General features: G+C 43.0%; 4 protein-coding genes and 1 non-coding gene across 6 annotated transcripts; 2 read left to right on the forward strand and 3 right to left on the reverse strand.

The window, feature by feature from the left end:
• Window positions 1–2626: 2626 nt before the first annotated feature.
• Window positions 2627–2708, reverse strand: trnas-aga (transfer RNA serine (anticodon AGA)). Its single transcript has one exon. It is a non-coding gene; the product is annotated as a tRNA-Ser (tRNA).
• Window positions 2709–3443: 735 nt separating this feature from the next.
• On the forward strand, window positions 3444–5970 carry LOC148401953 (ER membrane protein complex subunit 3). The gene is made up of 9 exons (XM_088369988.1): window positions 3444–3612; window positions 4245–4428; window positions 4492–4549; window positions 4661–4754; window positions 5021–5125; window positions 5200–5281; window positions 5419–5498; window positions 5585–5667; window positions 5739–5970. The coding sequence occupies exons 2-9, from the start codon at window positions 4274–4276 to the stop codon at window positions 5865–5867; spliced, it is 786 nt and encodes a 261-aa protein (XP_088226114.1). The 5' UTR covers window positions 3444–3612; window positions 4245–4273; the 3' UTR covers window positions 5868–5970.
• A 423-nt stretch (window positions 5971–6393) lies between these two features.
• Window positions 6394–16936, reverse strand: usp11 (ubiquitin specific peptidase 11). 2 transcript variants are annotated; one of them, XM_088369974.1, is made up of 21 exons: window positions 16465–16936; window positions 14584–14690; window positions 14130–14260; window positions 13878–13995; window positions 13039–13184; window positions 12415–12476; window positions 12085–12184; window positions 11840–12013; window positions 11621–11779; window positions 11135–11359; window positions 10561–10644; window positions 10281–10375; window positions 10022–10204; window positions 9834–9937; window positions 9220–9693; window positions 9057–9130; window positions 8354–8466; window positions 8149–8298; window positions 7658–7773; window positions 7479–7567; window positions 6394–7363 (listed from the first exon to the last, which is right to left on the reverse strand). In XM_088369974.1, the coding sequence occupies exons 1-21, from the start codon at window positions 16572–16574 to the stop codon at window positions 7160–7162; spliced, it is 3018 nt and encodes a 1005-aa protein (XP_088226100.1). In that variant the 5' UTR covers window positions 16575–16936; the 3' UTR covers window positions 6394–7159. The 2 variants fall into 2 exon arrangements, with proteins under 2 accessions (XP_088226100.1, XP_088226102.1); XM_088369976.1 differs by having other exon boundaries at window positions 9057–9127; window positions 16465–16933.
• On the forward strand, window positions 16687–19742 carry rfc2 (replication factor C (activator 1) 2). Its single transcript, XM_088369987.1, has 6 exons — window positions 16687–17825; window positions 18061–18166; window positions 18225–18326; window positions 18521–18779; window positions 19102–19362; window positions 19522–19742. The coding sequence occupies exons 1-6, from the start codon at window positions 17594–17596 to the stop codon at window positions 19630–19632; spliced, it is 1071 nt and encodes a 356-aa protein (XP_088226113.1). The 5' UTR covers window positions 16687–17593; the 3' UTR covers window positions 19633–19742.
• Window positions 19743–19796: 54 nt separating this feature from the next.
• On the reverse strand, window positions 19797–27270 carry LOC148401956 (protein NDRG3-like). Its single transcript, XM_088369986.1, has 16 exons — window positions 26966–27270; window positions 26155–26223; window positions 26043–26075; window positions 24163–24268; window positions 23975–24095; window positions 23829–23891; window positions 23353–23413; window positions 23182–23268; window positions 23061–23117; window positions 22876–22979; window positions 22471–22536; window positions 22347–22398; window positions 22216–22263; window positions 22011–22046; window positions 21865–21916; window positions 19797–21496 (listed from the first exon to the last, which is right to left on the reverse strand). The coding sequence occupies exons 2-16, from the start codon at window positions 26209–26211 to the stop codon at window positions 21363–21365; spliced, it is 1077 nt and encodes a 358-aa protein (XP_088226112.1). The 5' UTR covers window positions 26212–26223; window positions 26966–27270; the 3' UTR covers window positions 19797–21362.
• Window positions 27271–27293: the final 23 nt, after the last annotated feature.

Here is a 27293-nt window from a genome sequence, read left to right on the forward strand (position 1 = left end):
ACTGTATCTTTGCCAGACAAAATAATTAAATTACTTTCTGTTGTATGGCCCAAGGTAAAGCGAAATTAGGTACTTTATCCATGTGTTGGGCAAGTCTCAACTTCCTGTACGTACATCAATTTTGCGTTCAAACAAAGGGTCACATTTCTCACTGATTAAGTCAGTTTTGTGGGTAAATCGAAACAAAATCATCATTATTTCATTATTCATACTTTGTGTGACATTTTAGTGTGTAAATGTGTTGCATTGGTTCAACAAAGGTTGGGTAAAGCGCAAGTCTGAAACTCGAAGGGGAATTAGCGCCATCTGCTGTCCGCATTGTTGTAGTCCTTGAAGTGAGAACGAATCATTCAGATCCACAGATGGATTATCGACAGCAGGGACATGCAGTCAGGGGAGGCAAGGGAGACCATCATGAAAACGGGAAAAAACAAATTCAATTGTCATATTCATCAAATTGGTTTTATTATAAATGTTATATTATAAAGACATTTTCCTTTTAATTTCAGTAGTTTTGTATCATTTTGAACCAAAATCGCAGAATTTTTATGGTTATGTTAAAACCGAAGACGAGACGCTCGGAGGAGAAAACTCTCTGCCTCTGCCTTGGTTAAAGTAGAAATATGAGAAAATAAGCTTCAAATTCATGTGGTTGGTACACCAGCATATACCTGCCAAGCCTTACAAATCATGGTTCCACAGTGTAGTGGTCAGTTCTCTGAACCCAGAGATGAGCGTTTATATCTTAGTGGAAACTCAAATTTTCTATCCTTGAAAAATTTACGTTACTTGGTACTCCCCCATACAACCATTTTGGCATTGATCTATTATCCAGCTATTTGCTTGTTACCTGATCCATGAAACCATATATCTTCCAAGTCCCTTAAGACAGGGTTCCATAGTGTAGTGGTTAGTGCTCTGGACACTGAACCCAGTGATGTGAGTTCAAATCTTAGTGAGAGTTCAAATTTTCTATCCTGGAAAAATTTGCAGCACAGTTGCACACTTGGTGCGTCCCCATAAAACCATTTTGGCATTGATCTATTCGTGACTATTCACTTGCTAGCTGCTCAATGAAACCGTATATCCTCCACACTATATAAGCCAGCGTTCTGTAGTGTAGTGGTTAGTGCTCTGGGCTCTGTACCCAGCGACCTGAGTTCGAATCTCAGAGGGTCCCCAGACATTTTATCCTGGAAAAGCTAGGGTTAGGGTTAGAGCTAGGGTTGGGGTTAAGGTTAATGGTGTTCCTAATTCAGGTTGAAATAGCCGACTGGTTAGTGACACAAGCTTCTGACCTGTAAGAACCTGGTTTGATCCCAGGGGTGGGCAAGTGTCTGAATGTCCTTTTACAACTGAAGGCTCGCTTCGTACACACATATAAGTGTACGCATATGCAAACAGGGTTGGGGACCACTGATCTATACTATTCGCGTGAGCTGCTTCATAAAACCATATATGTACTGTGCCTTCCACGTTAGAAGTACGAGGGTTCCATAGTGGTTAGTGCTCTGGACTCTCCACCCAGCGACCCCGAGTTCAATTCCCAATACGAGCTTCTTTTTTTTTTTTTCAACCTCGTGTAGTGTACCTATTGCCGTGTCCATGAGGTGTTCCTAATCACAGGCCACTTGATTAGGGAAAAAGCACTTGGACACAAGTGTACCTAATAAAAGGCCACTTTATAAGGGAAATATCATGGTCAAAGGTAACAGGTGTCAAGCTCTAGTCCTTGGGGCCGCATTCCAACATGTTTTCCAAGATTCCCTCGTTAAGTGCACCTGCGTGAAAAGTATTAGCTCCTGCAGAACGTGAAATGACCAAAATCTTTTCACGCAGGTGCGCTTAACGAGGGTCACTTGGAAAACGTTGGAACGCGGCCCCGAGGACTAAAGCTTGACACCTGTGACCTTTGACCATGATATTTCCCTAATAAAATGGCCTGTTATTAGGTACACATGAAAATGGCGGTGTACCTAATGGAGTGTCCGTGTGATTCCCTCGTTAAGTGCAGCTGCGTGAAAAGTTTTAGCTCCTGCAGAACGTGAAAGTGACCAAAAACTTTTCACGCAGGTGCGCTTAGCGAGGGAATCACATGGACACTCACATTTTCTTCTTCGTTTTGTTTTACGGCGAGGTGGCACTAGCTTCAATGCACATTACTGACATCTACTGGTTGAAGTCATATGAACTGAAAAAAGAATTCGTTCTCTCGTTCACTGTGACGATTTGTTGAACGATTCGTTTGAACGAATCTTTTGAGTGTACTGATTCTAAAGGTTCAGTTCACTTAAAAGAACTGGAATGCACATCACTAATGCCCCCTACCATCATCGATTCACGGATGTCACCGTTAATTTTTAAAAAATCACTAACGTCGGGCCCAACAATATCTATTGTTGCAAATTGAAAATGTCATTTATACTCTACTCATTTCTCAAATAGGAGAGCAAAACAGGCCCGGGTTATTCTTTAATAAATCATTAAAATTTGTAAGAATTAAGCGGTGCACTCGTACACTTTTATCAAATTTGAGAATTGAACCACACTTTTCAAATAACATGCATTTCGTAGATGTGTGAATGGTCATTTCTCAGCCCGAGAGTCATCCCAAAAGTGTACTACACGTTGTCGGCAGGATTCGAACCTGCGCGGGGATACCCCAATGGATTTCTAGTCCATCGCCTTAACCACTCGGCCACGACAACCTACTGCTAGCGACCTTTTATTGGTCAGAATTGTTTTTTGAACGCAAAGTGAAGAGCTCAAATTATTATAAATATTCATGTGCACAAATATGTAATTCCATTTAACTTTTGTCATGAACCGGAAGCTCTTGTTCTCATTTATTCTTCCTGCAGTATTTGACTGTAGTCAGGCCATCCTCCACACGGAAAGGGAAGAACAAGCAAGCCACCACAGCAATTGGATACTATGCATTACGGTAAACCAAACAGCGAGCGGCGTTGGCCACCTTCAAAATAAAAGCTAATAACTAATGAATGGACGTTTGGGATTTGGATTTAAAATGTTAGAATTTAAAGTCTCTACAGGCAGGCAACCAATTCACCAAGGGAGAATGCAAACTGTCTCAGGATTGCACCAAGAAACGTTCTAAAGTTAGGCTGGAAAAATAAATTAATCTCAATGATTGTTGGCAATTAACATGATATTAAAAATCCATTAAAAACTATTCTTTCGTTATCCCGGAACCAGACCAGTTTTAAACGACACTAGACCACCACAGGGTTATTGTTTTATCATATATATTTTAATCAGGTGTAATTGCAGTCATTGATGGAGATTTAACATGAACCTTTTCCAAACTCAAGATTAAAACGTTTCTTGGTGCAATCCCGAGACAGCATTTTGTTTGGGTTAATTGACAGCTTGACTCTGGAGAAGGTTTTTATTATAACGTTTTAAAACCAGTTGTTTTGATTTTGAAGGCGACCAATGCCGCTCGCTGGCGGAGTTTACCGTAATGCACAGTATGAGCAATCTCTGTAGCGGCTGACTTGACTTCGTCTTTAACGTGTCGAGGGTGGCCTGACCGGAGTCCCCGTTCTGCGACTTCTGGCGCCTCGTAACATTTTGAACTTCATTCATGTGGTAAGTCTAGTCTGTCGCGGCCGACATTAATTTCGTAGCATTCTATGTTGACGCACACAAATTAAAATGTGTCTGTTTGTGGAAAGAAGGCCAATGTTTTGGAAAGGGTACATGAAACGACCAAGAAACGAAACGTGCCGACCGAGGAACTAGCCAAACTAATGCTAACTAGCGTGTCGAGAAACGTCCGTCCGTGTATGCTTGACTGTCACTAGCGAAAACGAACGACCCCATATTTAGTTTCCCAGTGCTTGTGTCTCAACATGTCGATTGAACACGCAGTAACAACAGTGTAGTATTTGACATTAAACAGGTGTATCCGGTTTGTACCCCCAGCGGCTCGTCTCTCTAAGTTTGTACTGCAACTCCCTGTTGTGTGTTGGTTTGCGGTTTCAGGGGTTAACCAGATTATATCGAGTCAAAATATAGGATCAACTTTGTGTATCAGTAATTGTGGCTAAGTGTAGATTATTTGACTTTCCTTGTCCTTATAGAAGTTTAGAGCGTGACGTTGACATGGATCACGTGTTTCTGTGACAACCTGTTGTAACACTGGCATGCTTTTATTTTGAATGAGAAATGACTGTCTGCACGATGTTTCGTCTCTTGATGCTGATGTGTTTTGGTTTCAGAACATCCAGGCAAATCTGCAAAGTGTGCGATGGCCGGCCCAGAGCTCCTGCTGGACTCCAGCATTCGTTTGTGGGTAGTGCTACCCATTGTCTTCATCACTTTCCTGGTGGGTGTCATCCGCCATTATGTCACCCAGCTGCTGCACACTGACAAGAAGGTGGACCTGGAGCAGGTTTCTGACAGGTGGGATCAGATGCCGTTATTTTCTTTTTATTTTGATTTATGATTGTGTTTGTCTCCCTTCAGTCAGGTGCTCCTGCGCAGTCGCATCCTCCGAGAAAACGGCAAATATATCCCCAGACAGGTGAACGGCCGTTCAATATTTTCTATCAATATTTTCTGTAAATTGCTGAATTGGCCTTAAGGAACGCCATTGCAATGACCCCAACCCAAGTGTGTTTTGTTGTGTGTGCAGTCGTTCACAATGAGGAAGCATTACTTTAACAATGCTGAAACGGGCTTCTTCAAGAAGGTTAAGAGGAAAGTCGTCCCCAAAAACCCAATGACAGGTGTGTCTTAAAATGCATTTTACAGAACGTGCTCATGAAAACTGAAAAGAAAAAGCAAATGACATGACTTTTAAAGTCGCCAGTTAAAAAAAACAGTCCCCAGACGAGTCAGAAAAGTATTCAAGTTGTTATCACTGAGTGCTTTTGTAAACCAGCTCATTAAATGGTCACTCAAATGCTTCGATTAATGGCCCAGCTCCAGCCGCTGCTGTGTTATTTGTCTCTCCACATTTGTGCCTCAACACTTGCACCATGCCATGTTGCAGATACGAGCATGCTGACAGACATGATGAAAGGAAACCTGACTAATGTGCTGCCCATGATCGTGATCGGCGGCTGGATCAACTGGGCCTTCTCCGGATTCGTCATAAGTCAGCTCCACCGCTACATGTGTTTCGCCCATGTCAGACAAAGTACCTATGCCAACCCTTTTCCTCCCATCTAGCCAAGGTTCCGTTCCCGCTGACACTGCGGTTCAAACCAATGTTGCAACGCGGTATTGACCTGCTCACATTGGATGCGTCCTGGTTCGTATGACAATCAATACAAATACACTCACAAGTCAGTGACATTTCAGCATGACATGTAATGTTGAACTCAGGTGAACTCAATTTGACCTCTAAGGTTTGAGTTTTCCTGCGTAATGCTTATTTCTGACATGCAGGGTGAGTTCTGCCTCCTGGTACTTCCTTAACGTGTTTGGCCTGCGGAGCATGTACAGCCTCATCCTGGGACAAGACAATGGTTCGTCTCCACACAAGCAAAAAAAAAAAAAAAAGTAAATCGCAACCGGCACATTTCAACACTATGGATGCCTTGATTCCCCGCAGCTGCCGATCAATCGCGTGTCATGCAGGACCAGATGACGGGTGCCGCCATGGCCATGCCCCCGGACCCCAACAAGGCCTTTAAGGTAACGTGTTGCTTTTTATTGCATCTCTCCTGGGAGTTTTGCTCATTGGTCTGTTGACTGGATGCTTGCAGAGCGAGTGGGAGGCGCTGGAGATTGTGGAGCACAAGTGGGCGCTAGAGAACGTGGAGGAGGAGCTCATGGCCCGAGAGCTCAACTTTGCAGATGTCTTCAGCCAGGACTTGAAGTCCACTGTGTTTTAGAGGAAGGCGTTAGAACAGGGCTGGGCAAAGTGTCGCCTGGGTGCTCTCTTTCATCTGGCTCACTGTTATTTATTTTGTAAAAAAATAAAAGTGTAAAATATAAGCAATGGAAGTTTTTTTTTTAATATTGTAAATATGTGAAATGAACTTTTATTTTTTGTTCATTAAAAATAAAATTAAATGAGCCTAAATTATTTTGATAAAACACTCAATTGTACACTAAATGGGTAAGACTCATTTACAGTGAGTCAATTAAGGATTTTATTTAATAACTTCAGAAAATACAAAATGTTAATTTTTTTTTTTTAGTGCTTTTAAAAATGGGGGCTTAATGCAGGAATGAGCCGGCCCAACTATCAAAATCAAATTTGGCTCTCAAAAATTTGCCCAGCCCCGTTCTTGAAGCTGTTACCTCTCAGTTGTCATAAATCAGAGATAAATAATCTGATCAACTTTTTCTTTCTTAATTTATAAAGGTTTTGAGTTTTACTGGGATGTTGCTAGCGCAGTAGAAAAGGTGGCAGCGTTGACATAAGTGTCCTTTTATTTCAAAATTCTTAAAAAAAATCTGCATATTTGACAAAACAGGAAGACCAGTGAAAGCCTGACCAGTTTCCATATAAAGAAGCTCTGTTAGAAAAATACTGTACAGCGTCACGGCTGTCAAGCAAATGTTTTGGAGGAAATAAAGAAGCGCCTCTATGGCCTCACCAGGTCACATGACGCACAATAAATAGCACAAGCAAAATGTACAAAAAAAAAAAAGAAGCCCAAAGTCATCATGTACAAACTTGGCAAAGGAAACATTAAGGACAGGAGTTGCCTACTCCTGCTCCAGTTAAATAAGTCTCTGAAGTCATTTTGGGGGGTGGGTTCAAGTCTTGGTGAAGAAAACCTGAACTGAGGAACAAAAACTGTGGCTGTTTGGAATCACATCGATTCTCATCATCCAAGCAAATGAGTTTGAATTCATACATGTTCTCTTGGTCCGACCAAGTTAGCATCTGAATTCATAGATTTTTCTTTATCTAATCAGAATACAGCATCTCTGAATTCAGAGTTCCATGATCATCAGCCAATCCGATTAGTGTTTCTTAATCCATAGATTTTCTTCATCATTAGTGTCTGAATTCATAGATTTCCACCGTCTAATAAAATCATGGTTGTTTTGGCCAATAAAAGTCCGATCAAAGTGTTCAATTACACATCGTGAGACATGCAACTGTTGCTGGGATTTAAAAAACAAAACAAAAACATTACAGCAGAATTTACCCACTAAACTCATCTGACGTTCAGTCTGTCTCCATGGTGAGCTCGGCAAAGGCGGAGGCGCACGACGGTGTTGCTGCAGACACGTCCGCCTCGGGGGGCTGCATGGACGAGGCCGTGCTTGATGAGGATGCCGTGCAAATGGCCGAGCTCGGGGAGGATGCGGCCACACAAGGTTTCCTCATCTTGTCTTGGCGATGGTAGAAGAGCACGTAGGCGGCGTTGGTCTGCCACATGCAACACATCACAATCCATTAGGGACTTCCTTTTCAAAGTCTTGGATACAAACCATTTGAAATCAAAATCTTCCCATCCCCCCAAAAAGTATTCACAATGACTTACCATGATCTGCTCCTCTGTGGCATACGTCACTTTGCTGTCATCAAAGTAGTACCACTGACCATTGTCCTTGTTACGTGCATAGCTGGTGTCTACGCACGCACAAATACACATAAAAATTAACAGATGTTTCTAGATAGTAGGTCAAGTGTTCTAAGTGTTGGGGGGCACAAAACACGTACAGTGTCCATCTCGGAGTCCCCCATAATGGTTGGACACAGCAATGAGGTCGTAGCGGCTCGGAGGCTCCCCGTTGGACAGCTTCTTCCTCAGGAGACAACCGGAGAAGTCCAAATTCCTACAGCATAGAAGTATTTGCGTGACCATGCAACCTTTGTTAGGGAGACATTTTGACATCTGGATTCATCCCAACTTCAGACAGAGAGCTGGCACCAAAGTAACAAAGACTACCATCAGTAACACACTACGTCGCCTGGGACGCAAATCCTGCAGTGCCAGACGCGTCCCCCTGCTTAAGCCAGTACATGTCCAGGCCTGTCTGAAGTTTGGTGGAGAGCATTTGGATGATCCAGAAGAGGACTAGGAGAATGTCATATGGAATGTCAAACTTCAGACGGGTCTGGACATGTGGTGCCGGCTCTCTGCAGGTCCATCATTAGGTGCCCCTGTGTGGGTATGGGATTCTTGCTATTTTATGCGTGTGTTTGTGTACCTGAGGGGAAAGTCCACAATGGTGTCCAGCTTCTCTCTGGTGAACTTAGTGTAAGAGAACCGCTTGAGATGGATGATGAGGACCTCTGGTAAAGACCACAGATCCAGTTTCTTTGTTGCCAGCTGGTGTTTCTTGCACACGGGACAGTACCTGTGAACACACACGCTGTAAGTATGTGCGTGTTTTTGTGAGTGTGTGTGCCTACCATGGGTTCTCCTCCTCCAGTGTTTCCACAGTAGTAAAGAGCTGGATGCACTCCTGCAGCTGGACGGTGGTCTGCTGCAGAGGAACGTCCATGCTGCTGTGCTTCACGTACTTCTGCAGCACAACCACAGGAAAGAGTAGAGTGGACAATCAGACTGCAGAACAGTGCAAGGCGGGTCAGCTGTAGCTTGCCAGTGAGTTCAGGTTCCAGACACCACGAGTCAAACTGCGCTTGTCAGCAACATCATTGTCAATCAGTTATATTGTATCACTTCAAAAAGTACATATTGGAACCAGGGAGACTGTTCAGGTAGACAATAAAAACAGAACCCAACTAGTCCTCCCTTGGCTTGACGTAAAAGCTCTGATTTGCTTGTGATTTTTTTTTCACATAAATATGACCTCTCCGCATGACAAAAAGTCCAGGTATCAACACTTTTCCTTTTTAATAAGAAAGGGCTATTTTTTTTTCTTTTAGAGAAAAAGGTTTCAAACTATAAAGTGGTGTTTTTAAAATTCCCTTTCTTCCGTTGTTAAATTGACTCAAATGTGATACTTTGACTGTCTCGAAGAACAAAACCAACAATTATTATACTTCCTGTTATAAATTTTGGTCAAAACATTTACATACGTGTGATCTGTAATATTTTACAGTCAATAAGTTGCTATTTTGAACTCTTTATTTTACACAATCACACACTGACCTCCGCCTCGTTTTCATTGTAGAATCTTTTCTTGATTTCGGCATCCCAGTCCAGAGCCACGTACGGCTGAGCTGCTTGCGCATCAACACACATATCAAACATAATCCGTGCGTGTCGGAATGACAAATTGATGTGCATGCGTGCGTGCGCACACTAAACTCACAGCTGAGGGTCAGATTGGGGCCAGTCTCTCGCTCGAGGCCGTTGCAATTGACTGCCTGGATGTCGAACAGACGTTTCTTCCTGCGACACGTCCTTGTCTTGGCCGCTTGCTCGTTGACTGGTGAGCTGGGAGAACACGCCTCCTCCTGTTTGCCGTCATCTTCCGCGATGGCATCACTTTGCGGCGGCTCCTCCTCATTCTCCGCCTCATCATTCCCCTCCTCATCCACTTCAGTCCGGCTCTCCTCGCCACGGGCGTGGATGTGCCCGTCGCTTGGACCGGCGTCGCCGCTGCAGAGGGGCTTGGGGGCGCCGGTGCACATGCTGTGGACGTCGCCCTCCTCAGGAGGTGGCGGGCGAATGTGGACCTCTGATAGAGCGATGGGTTCCTGGTGCCGACTGTTTGCCGGCCCGTCAGCATAGCACGCCTCCGACTGCGAGGAACCCCTCGGCTCCGCGTCGTCCTGCTCGTCATCTATGCGGGCAATTGGACATAGAACAGAGACAATGTCATAAATCATTCCTCCACTAATTACTTGTCAGCGAGGTTGGCCAAAGATGATCTCAGGTATACACAGATAAAGTACGAAAGCGGGTCTGAGGTCAGTTTGTTACCGTCACTGATGCCGTTGGTCTGACTTTTATACAGCTCCTCTTCGTCGTCATCGTCATCATCTTCCTCCAGCTCCCCGGAGGGATTGGGTGCTCGCACGTAGCGTCTAAAAACACACGCAAACGGTAAAGCAACAATTGCAGCAAGGCTGGTGAAAAGTTTGTGAATGGCTGTGCTGAGAGCTACGCACGCCAGTCTTTGCAGAAAAATTTGGTAGAGCGCTTCTGGGCTGCAGCTGCTGCGCGGCACACTAAGCAGCAGCGGATGTCCGAAGAGCGTGGTGCTGACAGAGCCGTAGTCTCTGTAGTGGGCGCGCTCTCTCAGGTAGAGCGCCAGCAGCACCTGCTGGTCACTTTGTGCACTGCACTCGTACCTAGGCACAAAAACAATTGATTCACATGACGCCGGAATAGGCCTTACATAGGGAGTGGCCGAAGAGCTATCTGTACACAAAAATGTCGTCTCGGTCCAGGATGCAGCTCAGAGATTCATCTGGTGTGTAGATTTTGTAAAAGCGATGTTTGAACACGTCAGCAACCACCATCTGAAACACAAACACACCCAAGGACTGGTGTCTCATTTTCACTGGCCCAGTTTGCTGCATATTCTAAAATGAAGTGGGGTCTGGATGCAAAATGAACATCTTTGTATTTTATATTTGACTTTCAATCAAGGAGAAAAATATCAAAGTTGTCTTAAAAACTGTCACTGATTTAAGTTTATATTCACCTGAGTTTCTGGAACTTGGGTCATTTCTGAGAGAGCCAAGCAGAGGTCTAACACTTTCCCCGCCTTGGGAACTACAACGCGATGCTGCACACACGCACAAGCATGCAGACAGGAGAAGCGTCAAAACATTATGGCCTACAGTCCTACACCCACAAACAACGTTATGACCTTAGTAAATGTCTAACTCGTGATTGAAAGACCATGTTTTGTTGTTAAACTCCAGTCCTGTAGGTGGCGATGATGAGCATTACAACGTTGCTGCCAACTCCCACAAAGAGCAAATCTTAACGAAGAAAAAATTAAACACTCCAGCTTCAAAATCTTGCCCCACTGCAGCCAGTACCCACAAAATAAGTAGAGCTCCTGAATTTTAGTCATCCCATGTACTTAAAATTTGGAAGTGGGCAAAATGACCCCAAAACAACCTGCTCTAAACCAAAATGGCAGACTTCAACAAGGCTTTTAGTATGTCTACTCACAATAGTCACATCGATTATAATATAATAAAAATGTAATTATTTCCTAGGAGTAAGTTAAGATGACAAATTTTAAAAAATATTAGGCAGAGGCTGACCTGCATGGGTTTGGCGTACGGATCGAGCGAGATGAAGAAGACCTCCATGACACGCTCCTTGCTGACAGGAAGTGGAATGCTCAGGTAGCAGAATGGGTCAAACGTTACAGACACCTTGTGGCACTGAGGACAGATGAGCGTGGACTTGAAAAGGCCGTGGAAGGTGTCGACTATTACTGAGTCGTTGCGCCGTTTGTGGTTCCGCCACGCCTCCTCAGCCACTTCCTGCTTGAGTCGACACACACATAAGATGGATCAAAAATGTTAACTTTGTCAGCCTAGAGGAGTGGTATGCACTTTCTACAATTGAATCTTGGCTCTGTTCTTTGTATCTTCCTGTGTTCCAAAACCATGCATGGTACATTAATTGAGGACTCTATATTATCCACAAGTGTGAATGTGAACGCTGAGGCTGGACACTAGTCTAGTGTTAGCGAGCATAAATGAAAATGTACTTAATACTCGACATGAGAGAATGAGGGTGACCTGGTCCGGACGTCCTTCAGCGTCTCGCAGTTCGATATATTCTTTATTCTTGACCCGGTTCAGGTCTTCATGCAAGCCGTCCAGCAGGAAGGAGAGCAGCTCCTGACTGTCATGTTGCTGGTAGCCCAGGAACTGAGACGCAAAGTGGCCTACCTTCGTCTGCGCAAACACAACGAGCCTCAGGTGTCATGTTGTCGCTGTTTGGTGGCATGGTTGTACCTTAAAGACGCGCGGTACCACCGAATAGTGGTGGCCCGACCACATCTGCTTGATGACATCTGCGTATGCCTCGGCGATCTCCCCCTTCATGCCCAGCGGGTTGGAGAAGTTGAGCTCCTCAAGGTAGATGCTTTGCAGGAAGTACTCGGTCAGCGGGGGAGTGTTGCTTAGACACTGCAACGCGGGCAAAAAGAGTCAGCAACAGAGGAAATATGTCAAAGTTTGTGTGTGTGCGCACGTGAGACCTGCAGAGCAGAGTTCATGAAGCAGGTGTTGCCGAGGTTTGTGAGGCCGCAGACGCCAGGCTGACCTCGATACGAGTCTTGCTCCTCCACAGAGTTCCTCCTAAAAAAACAATCATGAGGGTTGGTGGTAATATGGAAGCTCCACAAGACTGCTCATTTAAATTATGGGATCTGTTTAATGTGGTAAACAGTAGCTGGTGCTCATATGGAAAATAAACCTGAGGGCCATGACTATATTATAGTATTAAAAGAGACATAATTATACCAAATGTCAGACTTTGCGCATTAAAAAAAAAGAAAAGAAAACAAAAGCAAAATAAAGTTGCTTACAGAATTAAAGGTCTGGTGCTCGGCCAAGTGCCGTCAGCATTCCTCGTCTCCATAATCACTGTCTGGAACACAAACACACACGAATATTTTCATACTTAAAGGTCAGATTCCAAAGATTTTTAAGGGTCTGTGAAAATTCATATTTTATTGTTCATATGTTTTGTAATATGACTTGCAATTTGTCAAGCAGTTGGATTTTATAAAAACTAGGTTTTAATGATGCATTCTGAATGTTTCCCAACCTACCAGAAGTTTGAGGCATGGTTGTGATTGTTTCTCTAGCTTACCAGATGAGATGTTGTTAGATCACGAGTAAGCTACAACATTCCTGCACCATGAACTACAAAGTTTGTTCCATGATGAGACAAGAGGAATCAAACCCTGCGCCTCTGAACTGTGAGGCAAACGTGCTCCACCGTGCCACCCCAGAGTAATTATTTTAGGTGAATCAATTATTATTACGATGGTAAGAGTCACACTTATAATTGTTAAGAAAGTCTGTTTTCAAAGAGAAAAAAAGTCAGAATATTCCAAGGAATGTAATGAGAATACGTACATACCGTATTTATACAAGACGAGCTGGTGTGTCAGAGTGTGTGAGCGCTCGGGCACGTGTGTACTCACCATGCCTGAGCTCAGGCAGGCGTCCAGGACGCTCATGTGGACGTTCCTGAGGCGTTCACAGTTGTTTTCGGAACTTTTCATCCACAGGCGACACTCGCACGTCGGCGGCAGTGAGAAGGCCCGACACATGGCCATCTGGATTGAATCTTCACACACGCACATGTGTACACATACACGCACACGTTTAAAAATAAGAAGTACCACAAACAGTGTGTGAAGTCATGCAGTAAAGCTAATGAGCAAATAAAAGAGGGATGAACAACGTTTTGTACTCATGAGTCACAATTTTAAAACGGAGCAAAAGGGCCAACTCATTTGTATCTGAGAAGATCCCCAAATAAAGATTTGGAATTCTAGGACATTACAACCTCCTCACTGCTCTCTGGTGGGTGATGCTTACCAACATTATTAAGTAGACATTATGGACATTTTTTTAGACCAGACCACTACTAAAGAATATGGACTGACAGGAATAGAGTATACATGAGGTTAAGTGATACAAAATGAAATGCGAGAGGATCGGGGAGATGCTGAGTGACGCATTTGCTCATGATTAGCAGCACAGGAAGGAAGTGACATGCCACTGCAGCTAACAAGTCACGCAATGGGCAAACTTTGCCTCGAAGCTCACCATTAATTGCGTTCATTTATATAGCACTTTAATTTGCAGCGTAATTAACATTATACACTGTTTTCTATACACACAAAAGAGGTACCAAAACCGTGGGCCGTACCGTGGGTTATCTTTACCGTTGCAACCCAAATGTCCATTTCTTTTATTGTAAGTCGATGTTGCTTCGAAACACAGCAGTGCCTGCTTCAAACACAATGCAACTTACGTATGCTGTCCGTGCGGCTAAACTGTGCCGTAGTGACATTCTCCATGTTACCATGGAGACAGAGGAAGATCTCCACTGGGTAAACTTCCACTTTAAGCGTGCTGGGTAGGTCCACCACCTGAAGCGCACAAGAGAACACAAAAGGCATGACTAAAATCGGACACCAACGTTTTTATTTTACGGCCTAGTCACAGGTTACATGAATTTATTAAAGTAATAGAATGTGGGAATGAAAGAGAATATAGGACTCACCTTGCGTTCCAGTGGCGGCTGCTGGTCCACCATCCCATACCAGGACAGAAGCTTGTGCCACGCCGCAGCCGGCACCAACACAAAGTCCTCGTTCTCCACCAGACGTTCTTTAAGGTGGTTTGAACACACATCTGTGGTGAGAAATTCGGGTTAAAATTCTTGGATGGACTGTAAAGTTAGTCAGCATCTCTTAAGAAAAAATATTTTATATTAATAAAGTATTTTTTGTTTCATAAAATTGGAAATACTGTAAAAATAATCTAATAGACTAACAATATGAGAACACAATTTTATGCTCATAGTCGTCAAATTGGAATAGTAGAACACAAAATAATTTTAAATTAAAGAAGGCATTAATATGAAAATATTAGCAGATGAAACAAGATTGCAAACAAATCTGTTTTGTTGCCCACACCACTGGAAGACACGTGGTCCACAGGGTAAGTTCACTGACCCTCAAACAGCTCAGTGTTGTCAATCTGACCAGGACAGGATGAGTTCTGGTCTCCGCTTTCCACAAACTCCTTCCACTGTTCATACCAACGATGGTCCACCATGAACCTAAGAGGCACACAAAGTGGGAAATAATGTCAAATTCAGAGCTCCATCGATTTGAGTGGCCCCCCAAAAAACGGGGGCTATAAAAAAGTCAGATGAACTGTCTCTCCGTTTAACAAAAAGAAATATACCTACTAAAGAATGTGCTGTAAAACATTCTCAGCGTATGATTTGTATGTATTGTTCTAAGCATCAAATGAAAAGGAGCACACGCACAACGTCGAGGTGATCTTTGTAAACGACTCACACTAATTTGTCTGTGTTCCTCATTCCCGGAAAGACGTAGTAAACTCTAGAGAGTGAAAACAGTTCTTTCCTCATAGTCACAGTCACACAGATTCAACTTCAAAAAGTTCCCAAGAAACTGTTTTGTATTGTCGCGGCCACGTCACTAAACACTTTTAAATAAGTTGAGGAATTATTTTGCAAGTTAAACTATAAAGATGAAGAATTATTACACACATTTAAAAACCAAATAAAATCACCTTTGCTGTGGATATAAATAGATAACACACCTGTTTCAAAGGTCATCTTTTGTGAAAAATAAACATGAACCTGATAAACCATTCCAAATCTCTACACCATTACTACTGCCCACAACGTGTACAGCTCAATGGGAAAACATTTTTTTCTTTTCAACTGAGATAATCGATAAATAAAACAAAACAAGGTTGTTTTCCTAGGCTTTACGTGGCATTTTTTTTCCCTAGCAGACGCCTGAAGGTAGTTGTGCAAACACTGAACGGTATTTGGAAGTGTTCATGAGTCATGATTCCATCTCCCATGAAATGTAAATAAAGTGCTGAGTGCGCAAATTTGTGTGCTTTCTTTGGCTGCCTTCTACTTCTGTTTTTATTATTTGTCACTTGTTTCTACCTTGAGCACTGTTTTGCTAGCTAACAGACGATAACTGATGAAGCGTCACAGACAGCCGCCTCTTGAACCGGCTGCATTTTTGTCGACACCGCTCATTGACACGCACCCGACAACCGGACAACGAAAGTGGGCTTGTCATGTGACCTTAAGACGCCCAGTTGTATAAGGCAATTTATACGTAGACACTGTGCACTTGATCTTGTCTTTGACGTGAGAAATTACCTCAAACTTCTTTTCTGTCTTTCGCTTTCCTTCTTGCTCGCAGTTATTGCTACACAAGCCTGCAGTAACATGTGTCTGTGTGGGAAAACTAATCACCGGAAAATCCGACGATGCAGTGAAAAATATGCAATATAAAATTCGATTATGTACGATTAAATAAGCCGCAATTAAGGTAGACCGTAAACAGTAAATCTTGATATGGGGAGAATCAACTGCTAGCGGCATCATTGTTAATTACACGAATTACAGAAAATTTCGATTTTCCACACCAAATAGCCGAGGTTACGTTTCACAAACAAATATTCACAGGTGATTCCACGACTAGGCTAAGCTTGTAACTGTATCACCTATTTGAAAGTTGTCTTTAATATTTGGCGTCGACATTTGCAATTGATCTTAAAACTTTAATAGACCACAATAAAAGGTGACAGAGAGATGGGAGAGCACAATCAACACAAGTCAACCTGACCAAGAAGAGTGGTGCGCTCCACTCATGCTAACATTAGCAACCTACGCTAACGGTCAATCAGAAGCGAGCCTGTTAAACCTGGCCTCTCAATGCCCCCAACAAACGAACACAAAATATAATTACCAGAAGCCGCTTAAAAGTAGCAAGGGATAAAGGTCAACTGTTAGGAGACGTAAATGGACTTGGTTAGCTTGCGCGGATGATTCTTACCAACTGTCCCCGGCGCGAAGCTCGCAGTCCCGGAGCAGATACTCGACCTCCCGCCGCTGCGTCTCCAGATCCGGAGGCTCGGCCGCGGAGCAGCGGCTGTTGGCCGCCATGACAACGGTCAGTGAGACATTAATGACGAGGGATGAAGGCAAAAGTGGACACTTGGAAACGCCGCCTTGTTGAAGCCATCGACTGCGGGGGGCTGCGCGGACTTGTTTGCGGAAGTAGGAAGTGGACTGCAGAGGGAGGATGACGACTTCCTGGTTTGCCGCTCGGACTTTTCCTATCACTCAAAATATTTGCTTTACTTTTCTCGAAATAGTCTGCGCGAACTGCACATTCGCAAGACACAAAAGCGAATGTAATGTGCGTAAATCGTGTGATGTGCGAACCTTGATGATCATCAAATGTTATGTTATCTTTAGTAGCGGCGGCACGTTTTACACGTTCTCGTAAACTAGGTGACATGTATTAAAGTCTCTCATTTGGCTGCGTCACACCGACGTGCTCGTTCGGATTGGTGACGTCTTATGTTTTGATTAATGCATCGCGAGACTAGTAAAGGCACAAGTTTACAAAACTTGACTATCGCGAGATTTGCAACGTTTCATTTTGATTGACTACTCTGATAATTGAAATAATAAAAGAGTAACAATTTAAGAAGCGTGACATTTGCAATTTAATGGCTCCAAGACTCCACCGTTGAGGTTGGGTTTGCTAAAAGCTTTGCTACCTAGTCATTGGGTGCCAAACTTGGTGTTTGGAGTGGCTATCATTGTTATTATGAAGTACAAAATGTCTTGCTCACCAAATCACATTTTCACAGGGATAACTCGGCATGGCAGACGCTATTAGAGACACCTAACTGATTTAAGCAAACATGAAAAAGTCCCACTTTGTAGTCTGCATTTCTTCTTGTTATTTTAGTGTTACTTAAATACTTAATTATAGCGGGGGTACGTAGTAGTCTCACAAGTACAATAATACTACATAAAAAGTAAACAACGGTGGCGGCATGTTTCGATCCAAATATCGCGAAACTTCAGCTGCGACCTCAACCAATGGGAATGCATCTTACTGAACGTTTCCGTAGCGGGAACAAAATAAGTTGTTTTCAAGAGAGGCCATCATGGACGTGGCTATGGCGGAGGCGACGTGCAAAGAGAGACCCGCAGAAGTCGCACACAAGCCGGATGCGGAGGCTGGGGAGGGAAGCAGCACGAGCTCCGTGTCCTACGAGCTGCCCTGGGTGGAAAAGTATAGGCCGGTGAAACTAAACGAGATCGTAGGCAACGAGGACACGGTAAGCCGTCTGGAGGTGTTCGCCCGGGAGGGAAATGTCCCGAACATCATCATCGCAGGTCAGTATGTAGCCACTAAAGTACAATACTCACTTTCCTATCTTTCCCATTTACAAACAAACCATTCTGTCATTTGCAGATGTAAATAGCATGATGATATTAGCCTTCTCTACTGCTGTAGTTTGTTCAGTGTCAGCTGAACAGAAGACATTACATGTTACAGAAGTTAATTTCAAACACCAAAATTGTGACTAAATAGAAAAACAGACAAAGGCTCATTCCTCTGCTGATTCAGGTCCCCCCGGAACTGGAAAGACAACCAGCATCCTGTGTTTATCCCGAGCGCTGCTTGGCGCCTCCATGAAGGATGCTGTGCTGGAGCTCAATGCCTCAAATGAAAGGTGAGGATTTGTTTGTTCGTATTTTGACATTATGGTTGTGACGCTTTGGTGCGTGCAGGGGCATCGACGTGGTGAGGAACAAGATTAAAATGTTCGCCCAGCAGAAGGTGACGCTACCCAAAGGACGACACAAGATTATCATCCTGGATGAAGCTGACAGGTGAGACGAGTGGCTGGAGGGTGATGTTGTCTTTACCTTTCCCTTTCCAATTAGAAAGGGCAAGTAAAAATTACACCTTCTTGCTGATTGGCACATTTTCAGCATGCATGTACAAAGAGGCTGCTAATAAATATTTTTTAAAAAACCATTGAGAGTTTGTCTGTTCCCAACTTTGATATCCTTCCAACCTCCAGTATGACAGACGGAGCTCAGCAGGCATTGAGGAGGATCATGGAGATCTACTCTAAGACAACACGTTTCGCCCTGGCCTGCAACGCCTCTGACAAGATCATCGAACCTATTCAGTCACGCTGTGCCATTCTACGCTACTCCAAACTGACCGACGGCCAGATCCTGGCGCGGCTGCAAGACGTTGTAGCAAAGGAACGACTGTCCGTCTCTGACGACGGCCTGGAGGCGATCATCTTTACTGCGCAGGGGGACATGCGGCAGGTGAGTACTCCTGCACTGACATGCTTCTTGCCTCAAATTGTGGCAGAGGTGGCACTATTCTGATCATATTTGCCTCACCTGTTGGCTGAAACTAACACTTTGTAAAGTATGCACATGCATTACCAGAATGTTTTTCTGAAATGTTTTCATTTTCTTAACAGAAATTATATTACCGGGATATTGTTTTGAAATGTTTTCATTTTCTTAACAGAAATTGAACTAAAATTCAAAATAAAACACATTTTTAACTTTGCTACCTACAAATTTTCTGTAAAGAAAAATCCCTGTTCTTCCCACGTCCCTCCCGTTTGTGCATCGCTAGGCGCTGAACAATTTGCAGTCCACCCACTCGGGCTTCGGCTACATCAACAGTGAGAACGTTTTCAAAGTGTGCGACGAGCCGCACCCACTGCTCGTGAAAGGCATGCTGGGGCACTGCGTGGATGGAAATGTGGACGAGGCGTACAAGGTGGTGGAGCAGCTGTGGGCGCTTGGCTACTCGCCGGAAGACATCATAGGCAACATCTTCAGAGTGTGCAAGACCTACCAGATGGCTGAGTACCTCAAACTGGAGTTCATTAAGGTGAGGCGCCGTCTTTGACTGTCTTCTCTTGATTTGTAACAAAGAAATGCTTCAAATCGGTAGTTGATAACTTCACCATAAAAACCAAAAATGATGATGCATTAACACACAAAAGTTTGTCATCTGAAAAAAGCTGACTTGTTTGCTGTGTGCTTGCAGGAGATTGGGTTCACACACATGCGTATTATTGAGGGCGTCAACTCACTGCTGCAGCTGGCGGGACTGGTGGCTCGTCTTTGCAGTAAGACGGCGCCCCCTGCTGCCAGCTAGCAACGCTGAGGACAACAAGCAGACCACCTGTAATCAAATCATTTGAGTTTCGCACAATGTATATTGTTTTGTAGCTTTTAAGAAATAAAACTCACCTTCTACGCCAATAAGTCAATGTTTCGTTAATTTCCCTGCTGGCTGTTTTAAGGTAGAAGCAGCACAAGTTGCTCTTCACGTCAACCTTTATTAGTCAAGTCCCAACATTTCACTCAAATACTTGAGTACCAATCATTGTAACAGACATTTACACGCAACTACAGGTAAACAAAATCTTTGGAAACTCCCCCCATGTTCCACAAGTAGGGAGCACCGCACCAAAACATCTCTTAAAACATGTTTGCTGTGGTAAACTTGTGATTCTAATTCTTACGAAGAAAACATTTTTTAGATTGGCTCATTGAAGGTTCGGGAAAAACTGGTAATCTACATTAAGCAACACAAAGTATTCACTGACAATCAATCTGTCAACCATCTCTTGTGCATGAACTTGCGACCCACATATGCCCAAATCTTTAAGTCAATGGCTGAACTACTTACAAGACGGCACTCACTCCAAAAAGTCCACATGCAGCATGCTTGATTGCCTCGGCAGACAAGACCTAAACATTTCAAAAGGAGGGGGAAAAAAAATAAATAAAGCGGCTTGCAATGTACATTTTTAGCCATGCTAGCATCTCCTCACAGAACAGCAAATAAGGTTATTGAAAAATGGTTTCTAGGAATCCAAACAACATACTGGCAATAAAATGAATTCAAGCTGCAAGCAGTGCAATGAACAGGCCCTTGCACTCAGTCATGATCAACAAACGCATGACAACAAATGGCAGATTTGGGTTGCCTGTCTGATGGGGACTACGTGCTTTCAATTGAGGCACTTGGAAGGAGTTCTGAACGTTGCCCATGTCCTTTAAAACAAAATCTTTTTTTTTTTTTTAACTTTCCTGTGTTTGGGACAACAATGAACAGTGATTTCCAAGCAATGTGCTGAGGCATACTCGTGTGCAGTGAGAACTCATCAAATTATACCATTTTTAAAAATTGAGCCATAATTTACTTCTTTACAAAAGATGAATTTGTTTATCAATAGTCACAGGTAACAACCCAATTTTCTTTCACTAGATAGCAGAAGGTACAAGTTACCTGTTAGTCACCTGTTACCATTCATAGAAAATCTAATTTCTGAGTAAATTTTCATCATTATTTCTGTATATATACTTTTTTGTGACATTTCAGTTTTGTGGATTTTGTGAGTTCTTTTCTGATGTAGAGTATGTGCCTCAGCTCAATAAAGTAATTACATTTCATTAAGACATGTCCCTTTCCTGCAAAAAAACAAACTTTTCGGGCATGTTGAAGCCCTCATACAAGAACTTGTACGTTTCAAGAATAATGATTAAAATCAACAATTCAACAAGGGATTCACAGCGCTACAATAAAAAATAACAACTGAAACACCATCAAACTGAAGCTCGAAGGAACAAGCTGCCATTCAATAAAAAAACAACACCTCACGTGAACGCCATCTACAGCATCACCACGGCGACTGCAGGGCTGGAGGGAGGGAGCGAGTCAAGATCGCCTTTTCCTCCGCCTCATTGGGAGAATCCGCTCGGCTAATGGGAGAGGGATGCGAACGACAACGACGGCTAAACTGCACAGCTGCTTCTCGGTGGGAGGTAAGAAGTCGGCGCTGGAGAGAAGAGGAGAGAGCTGTTTGGACCCCTTTGGGGTTAGGGGCTGGGGGGCGCACCACCCTCGGGGAGCGTGTTGGTGGAAGCGCGAGTCCGAACGCCATCGCCAGAGCCCACGCTGGAAGCCGAGTGAGTCCTGGAGCGAACCAAGCGGGTCATGCCGGCTGTGGGCACTAGAGGGGCACAAACAAGTTTAGGTCAATAATGACCAAGTGGCCAAGTGAGTGACATTAGGAGCTGGAGTCTGCTTGGCTGGTGAGTCGGTGTGTGAACGTCTGAGCGTGAGCTGTGGCCAACAACAGCTCCTTACGAGTGTTGTCATTTTCTATTTGTGTGTTTTATTGTCCTCCTGATTTTCAATAAATAAACTCAAAGTGCATTGTTGACTTTGACTCTTTTTGCCCACATGCGAGAGCAAGCAGAGTCGGAAACACCAGGCGGGCACACACAAATCCTGGAAGACGATTGGTTGATCAATACGACAGACTAGACAAACTAGGACCTACTTTATGGGAAGTAACAAACGAACATGTTTACTCACTATAGCCCATCCCCTGCACAAAATACTTGAAGGCCTCTGACAGTTTTCCTGGCTGAGGGAGGAAAAAAAGAACACATTCACTAGATGTCCTACAAAAAAAACACAAAAATTGTGCGGTCGTATGAAGGATGAAATGAACCGCTAACCTGCACCACTTGTGGAAGTCCGCCACAGTCTGCCATCTAGAGGAAAGACTGAGAATTACACCACATAGAGTACACGTGACATTTCGAGGATGGGAACTACGCACATCTTTTAAGTCAGTCAAGGAAACATAACTTAATAATAAAATAACTATAATAAAACAGTAGCATGTACATAATAGAAACTCTTCAATTGAATGTCAGGTACCTTGAGTAGTGTGGTCTTGGTTGGGTTCAATCTGGAATTACACTCCACCTGTTTGAGGAAAAATGGACAAGCCCAATTCACGACAATATAAATAGAAACATTGATTGGTGATCATGGCGGCTTCGACTGACCACGGCATCGACAGCCGGTGAAGTATCTCCAACTACCAGCAGGGCAGGGCACCTGACACATAAAAAAGCACATGTGTGTCAGAAAATAACAAACACGAGAAAAAAAAATCCAGACTTTCAGTACCTGAGTGTGTTGACTGTCTCATCGTTTAAACCAGGCACGGGACGCTCCATCTGCAATTCTGTCCGGCTACGAACAAACACAGACACGCATGCACACTCATTGAACAGTCCTGTTATCTTGCAGGGCAAAAGTTAAAAGTAAATAGTCATGTAAAAGTCATTTTTGTTTCTGTAATCAAAACATACAATGAAAATGAAAGAAAAATAAAGACGCCAAACCTTTCGAACTATGACGCAGGCATGCTAACAAAACTTCAAATGTGCTGCCCACACACAGTTTACCAAACAAAAAAAATCCTGTGTGTTTTGTGTTTACTTTTCTTCCAGCACATTTTGGGCAATTTTTTTCAATCCAGAATTTAAGTGATTGAAAAAAGTAAACCTGAAAAGACCCATGACAAATTACCTGTCATAGCTGCAGTAAAACAATGCCAAGTTGTCCAGTGCAATGTCCTGAGAGATGTGCAGCCTGTAATTCTGGATGAGCTCTTTGTTCTCTGTTAACTCATCCTTCACACACACACACACACGCACAAAACATGTTAATGAAGCATGGAAAGCCTCTGCTGAGCTGCGTGTGCGTGTGCTCACAGTGCTGAAGTGGTGTGCCATGATGATATCCACCAGGTTGCTGGTCCAGCCGCTCAGCTACAAGAAGCAAAACAATAGATTGTTTTGAGTGTCAAAACATACACATGCGTGAAGGTCATACCTTGGCTACGGCCCAGTCCATCCAGCCCTTGGCGCAGGGATCGATATTGATCAGAACTAAACCCTCCACCAGACTGGGCTCATTCAACTGGAAGAACAATTAAGGTCAATAAGTGGGTGTGCCAATACTTTTGTCCCAAATGAGAATCGACCCAACGATGGATTCACTCACAGCCAGTTTGGTGAGGACGTAAGCTCCAGCGCCGACTCCAATACCAATCACGCTTTTGATCCTGAGCATATACACACGTGTGTGACATGAAATATACAGTGCCAAGAAAAGGTATTTTCCACACTTAAGCTCATCAAACAGATGTTGAGATCAGACGAGCTAAGTAAACATTAAAAGCATTTTTTAATTGATGATTTGATTTATTAAGAGACAAACACTCTTCAAACCTACTGGACCCTGTGTAAAAAAAAAAGTACTAGACTCTAGAGCTGTTCAGTCAAGAAATCACCTCAATTAGAACCTGTCTAATAAAATGAAATCAGCTAAAATATTTAAAAAAACAAACTGCAACAAAATGACATAATCCAAAGAAATTAAGTAACAGATGACAAATGGGAATCTATCAGTAAGTGAAAGTAAGATTTTCACCTTTTTGCGGATGGATGTGCATGCGTGTGAAGAGTGGACTGACTTACTGAAGTTGTGTGAGAACTGATGGCAACATGGCAGCCAGTTCGTCCATAGATGGATACTGGTACCTGAATGCACAAATAAAAGCAACAGTCATGTTGAATTCAATTCGGCTCCCCCAAGACAACACAAACGTGTGTAGGTGTGTTACCCATTGGGGAAGGTGGGTGCGTTCTCCTGTTGGCCTGGTGCGTCCACATGCAAAACGGAGAAGTGCTGAGTCACTTCCTGCATGTCCTCGTAGTTGAACAGGCTATTAAAGCACGACTTATCTACAAACACACTTCCCGTTAGCGCCGACTCATCCAAATTGCCACTTATTGTACATGTTTGACTCACGGTTGAGTCCGACATCATGGTAGGTGAGGATGGTGGGCCGGTTGCCCTTAGCGACGCCTCTCATGGTCACATGCAATGCACAGTGAGCGGTTTCCACATCATACTCCTGGATAACAAATGCAAGTGTGTACACACATCGATCAGCCAAACCTAGAGGACATATCACGAAAAATGCTGCATACAAATAGTAGTCTGTCTGGAATGCCTGACCACCCATCAAGTATGAAAATAAACAACCAAGTCAGTCTTTTATCTGCCTAAAAGTATTTTAGGGTTTTTTTTTTTCTCCATTATTAGGAAAAACATTCCTTTTGAATTAAACCAATTTGAAACAAAATCTTATATTTTGGAAAAAAAATTAAAACTAAAAATATTTCCGTTCCATTTAAAATGAATTTCACCCCATCGTAATTTGGCCATTTAATGAATAAATAAATAAACGAGTGAATGAATTCATTCATTTCTTACATCATTAAAAAAATTGACTGACTTCTTTGTGAAAAAACATCTCCATTATTAAGGACTGTAATAAAGCCTGATTGATAAAATGATATGCGGATATGATCAAATGGGCTGTTTGACTTGAACCATGCAGCCAGATAGCAAGATGGATACCAAGTAGTCAGAAAACAAAATGTGGTGCAGGTCCCAGCGTAGCATAAAGGAAGAACCAAGCCTCTTGTTGGCTGTACGTGGAAAGCTTATCTGGTCTTTTTTTGGAGGTGACTCCCACACAGCAGTCAGCTGCTATTTCCACTCATGCGCTGCCGCTCTGTTCTGTTGTATTTTACAAATGTGATTAGAACTTATTTATGGGCAACGTGAGAATATAGAATTTCTCCAATAGTCGGCACAGGATCTTGCTTGAGAGGTGTGAAAAAATCATTGGGGTCATCTGCAGGGCACTCGTCATCCTAAGTGATTTTGGGCTCAATGGCTTCTGCTTTTCCCCTTCAGCAGTTAACTCACAAGTCTTTTTCCTCTTGATTCACATCCCACAGCTCGTCCTTTCACCTTCTTCGAGATCCAGGTTGCAGTCATAGCAACGAACCCTCTGCACTCAATTTCTCAGGGAACATCTTGGTACGATAATCGCGTTGCTGTTCTGCCCGAGCTGCTTTTCATCACATTCAAAGATTCCCACTAACACGGCTCTTCAACGTGATCTTACCGGGAAGCGGGGTCTTATCTTTGATCGGAAGGCCTTTGACGTTTTTGTTATTGAGCTACTTACTCGCGTTTAGATCGAACAAGGTTGTAACCTTACTTATTTAGAGGTCTTGAACTGCTGATGTCGTTTCCATGCTGATGTTCCTTTTCATCATCATTGCCATTCCTGTTGTCAGGCAATGAGTCATCTAGCACCCCTGCTCTCGCAGACTTTCAGGGTATTTTCCTCTCTGGATTTATGTAAAATTTATCACATTCATTTTGTTTTTTTTCCCCTAAAAGTCATTATTTATAGTGTTATTTATATTTTTTCTTTTTGATTCATTTATACATTAAATATAAACAGTGTATAATGTAATCACTGTAAACTAATATAATTTAAAAAATAGTCACATAATCAAATAATTATAAGGGATTGATGGAGTAGGATAAGACTTAATTTGCTTTTTGATGAAAGAAAAAATTCAATAAACCATTTGTTCTACTTCCAATTAAATCTATTGAAATGTCACACTTTTTACTATTTTGCATGGATATCTGTTTAGGACAAAGCAAAGTATTTATACTTATGCTTGGACATGATCATTTCCATTACATTGACATCAATATTTTCAAAATCTTAACTTCCTATGGCAACTTAATGGAAACCTGTCAAACCCCATCACTTGGCCAACTGATCACATTATGGTGATCTTTGAACAACACGTCACCTGACAGTTGAAGTCCTGTAGGTTTCTGCCATTCTGCAGAAAGAGACAACAACATTTGATTAATTGGAAACAGTGAATATGGAAATCCAACCAGAACTGAGTCTTCGCTCACCTGTGTCGTCAGCAGGGGTTTGATCTCTGTTAGCTGGACGTCGTGAAGTTCCTCCATCGTGCCAACAACCTGTTGGGTAACAGACATAAGGACCAGCCGAGCCATATGGTCTAATATTGCTGAGCATTCAAAATGTTTCTATTCCTAGGATCGGAGAAAGGATAGTTTTCCAAATGACACCATTTGTGGAAAAGAAAAAAACATGTCTATTTTTCGTGTGTACATTCATACAAGTAATGATGGGTGGAAAAAAACTTTGTTAAAAAACACTCTCAATCTTGTTTGCTATCAGCAGAAATTAAGAAAATCCAAATACAGGGGGAATAGACAAGAGCAAAACTTATTTTGAATGAAATCATTGTTTAGTTATTTTCTCAGCGTTTAAACGCAAATATTGTATTTTGGTGGCATAAAAAAAAAGACATTTGATCAACTTAGCCCTAATTGATTCCAATTGCTGGACATTGCAGTGGTTTCCATGGGTTTAGCTAGAATATGTGACGTCACGTCATCGCTTGCTGAACAAATGATTGAATAGCTTCCAAGACTAATAATCAACAGTCGATTTCCAAGTTACATAATCATTTGTTTGTGCTCGTCTGTCTGAACTCACGTCAGCAGTCAAGTCAGACGCTAACCTTAGCCCAGGTCAGACAGCCGCTGCATAGCAACCGTTGCTATGGGAACCGTTCCAATTCTTTCTCTTGATCTCTCAGACACGCACACACACAAAGCTCACGACTAGTTAGCTTGAAGCTAGTTATCCGTGGCACCTCAGTGAAGAATCTACTTTTTCCTGATTGTAACTCACCGTAAATTGCGTAGTCGAGGTTAACGTGCGCCAGGAGAAACGAACGCCAAAGCGGGTTATAACCACAGATCCGTTCGGAGCGCAAGAGTGCTTGTTGATGGTCTCCTCTGCCGCGGAGATGAGCAAAGTGTACAAGTGATACTCAGGCAGGCTGCCAGCCAGGAAATGGTGGGGGCGGGGGGGCGGGGCTTAGGGAACAAACAACAGCTGACTGGTCAAACTGGTGACATAGCTAACTTCCAGGGGGCGCTACAGAGTTTTGGGGGTTCTTTTTTTGCCAAATGAGATACATTTTTTACCAAGATACACACAATAAAAATAGAAAATA

Source organism: Syngnathus floridae, chromosome 2 (assembly GCF_059516105.1).
Source record: "Syngnathus floridae isolate MCC-2025c chromosome 2, RoL_Sflo_1.0, whole genome shotgun sequence".
In the NCBI taxonomy this organism is placed as follows: domain Eukaryota; kingdom Metazoa; phylum Chordata; class Actinopteri; order Syngnathiformes; family Syngnathidae; genus Syngnathus; species Syngnathus floridae.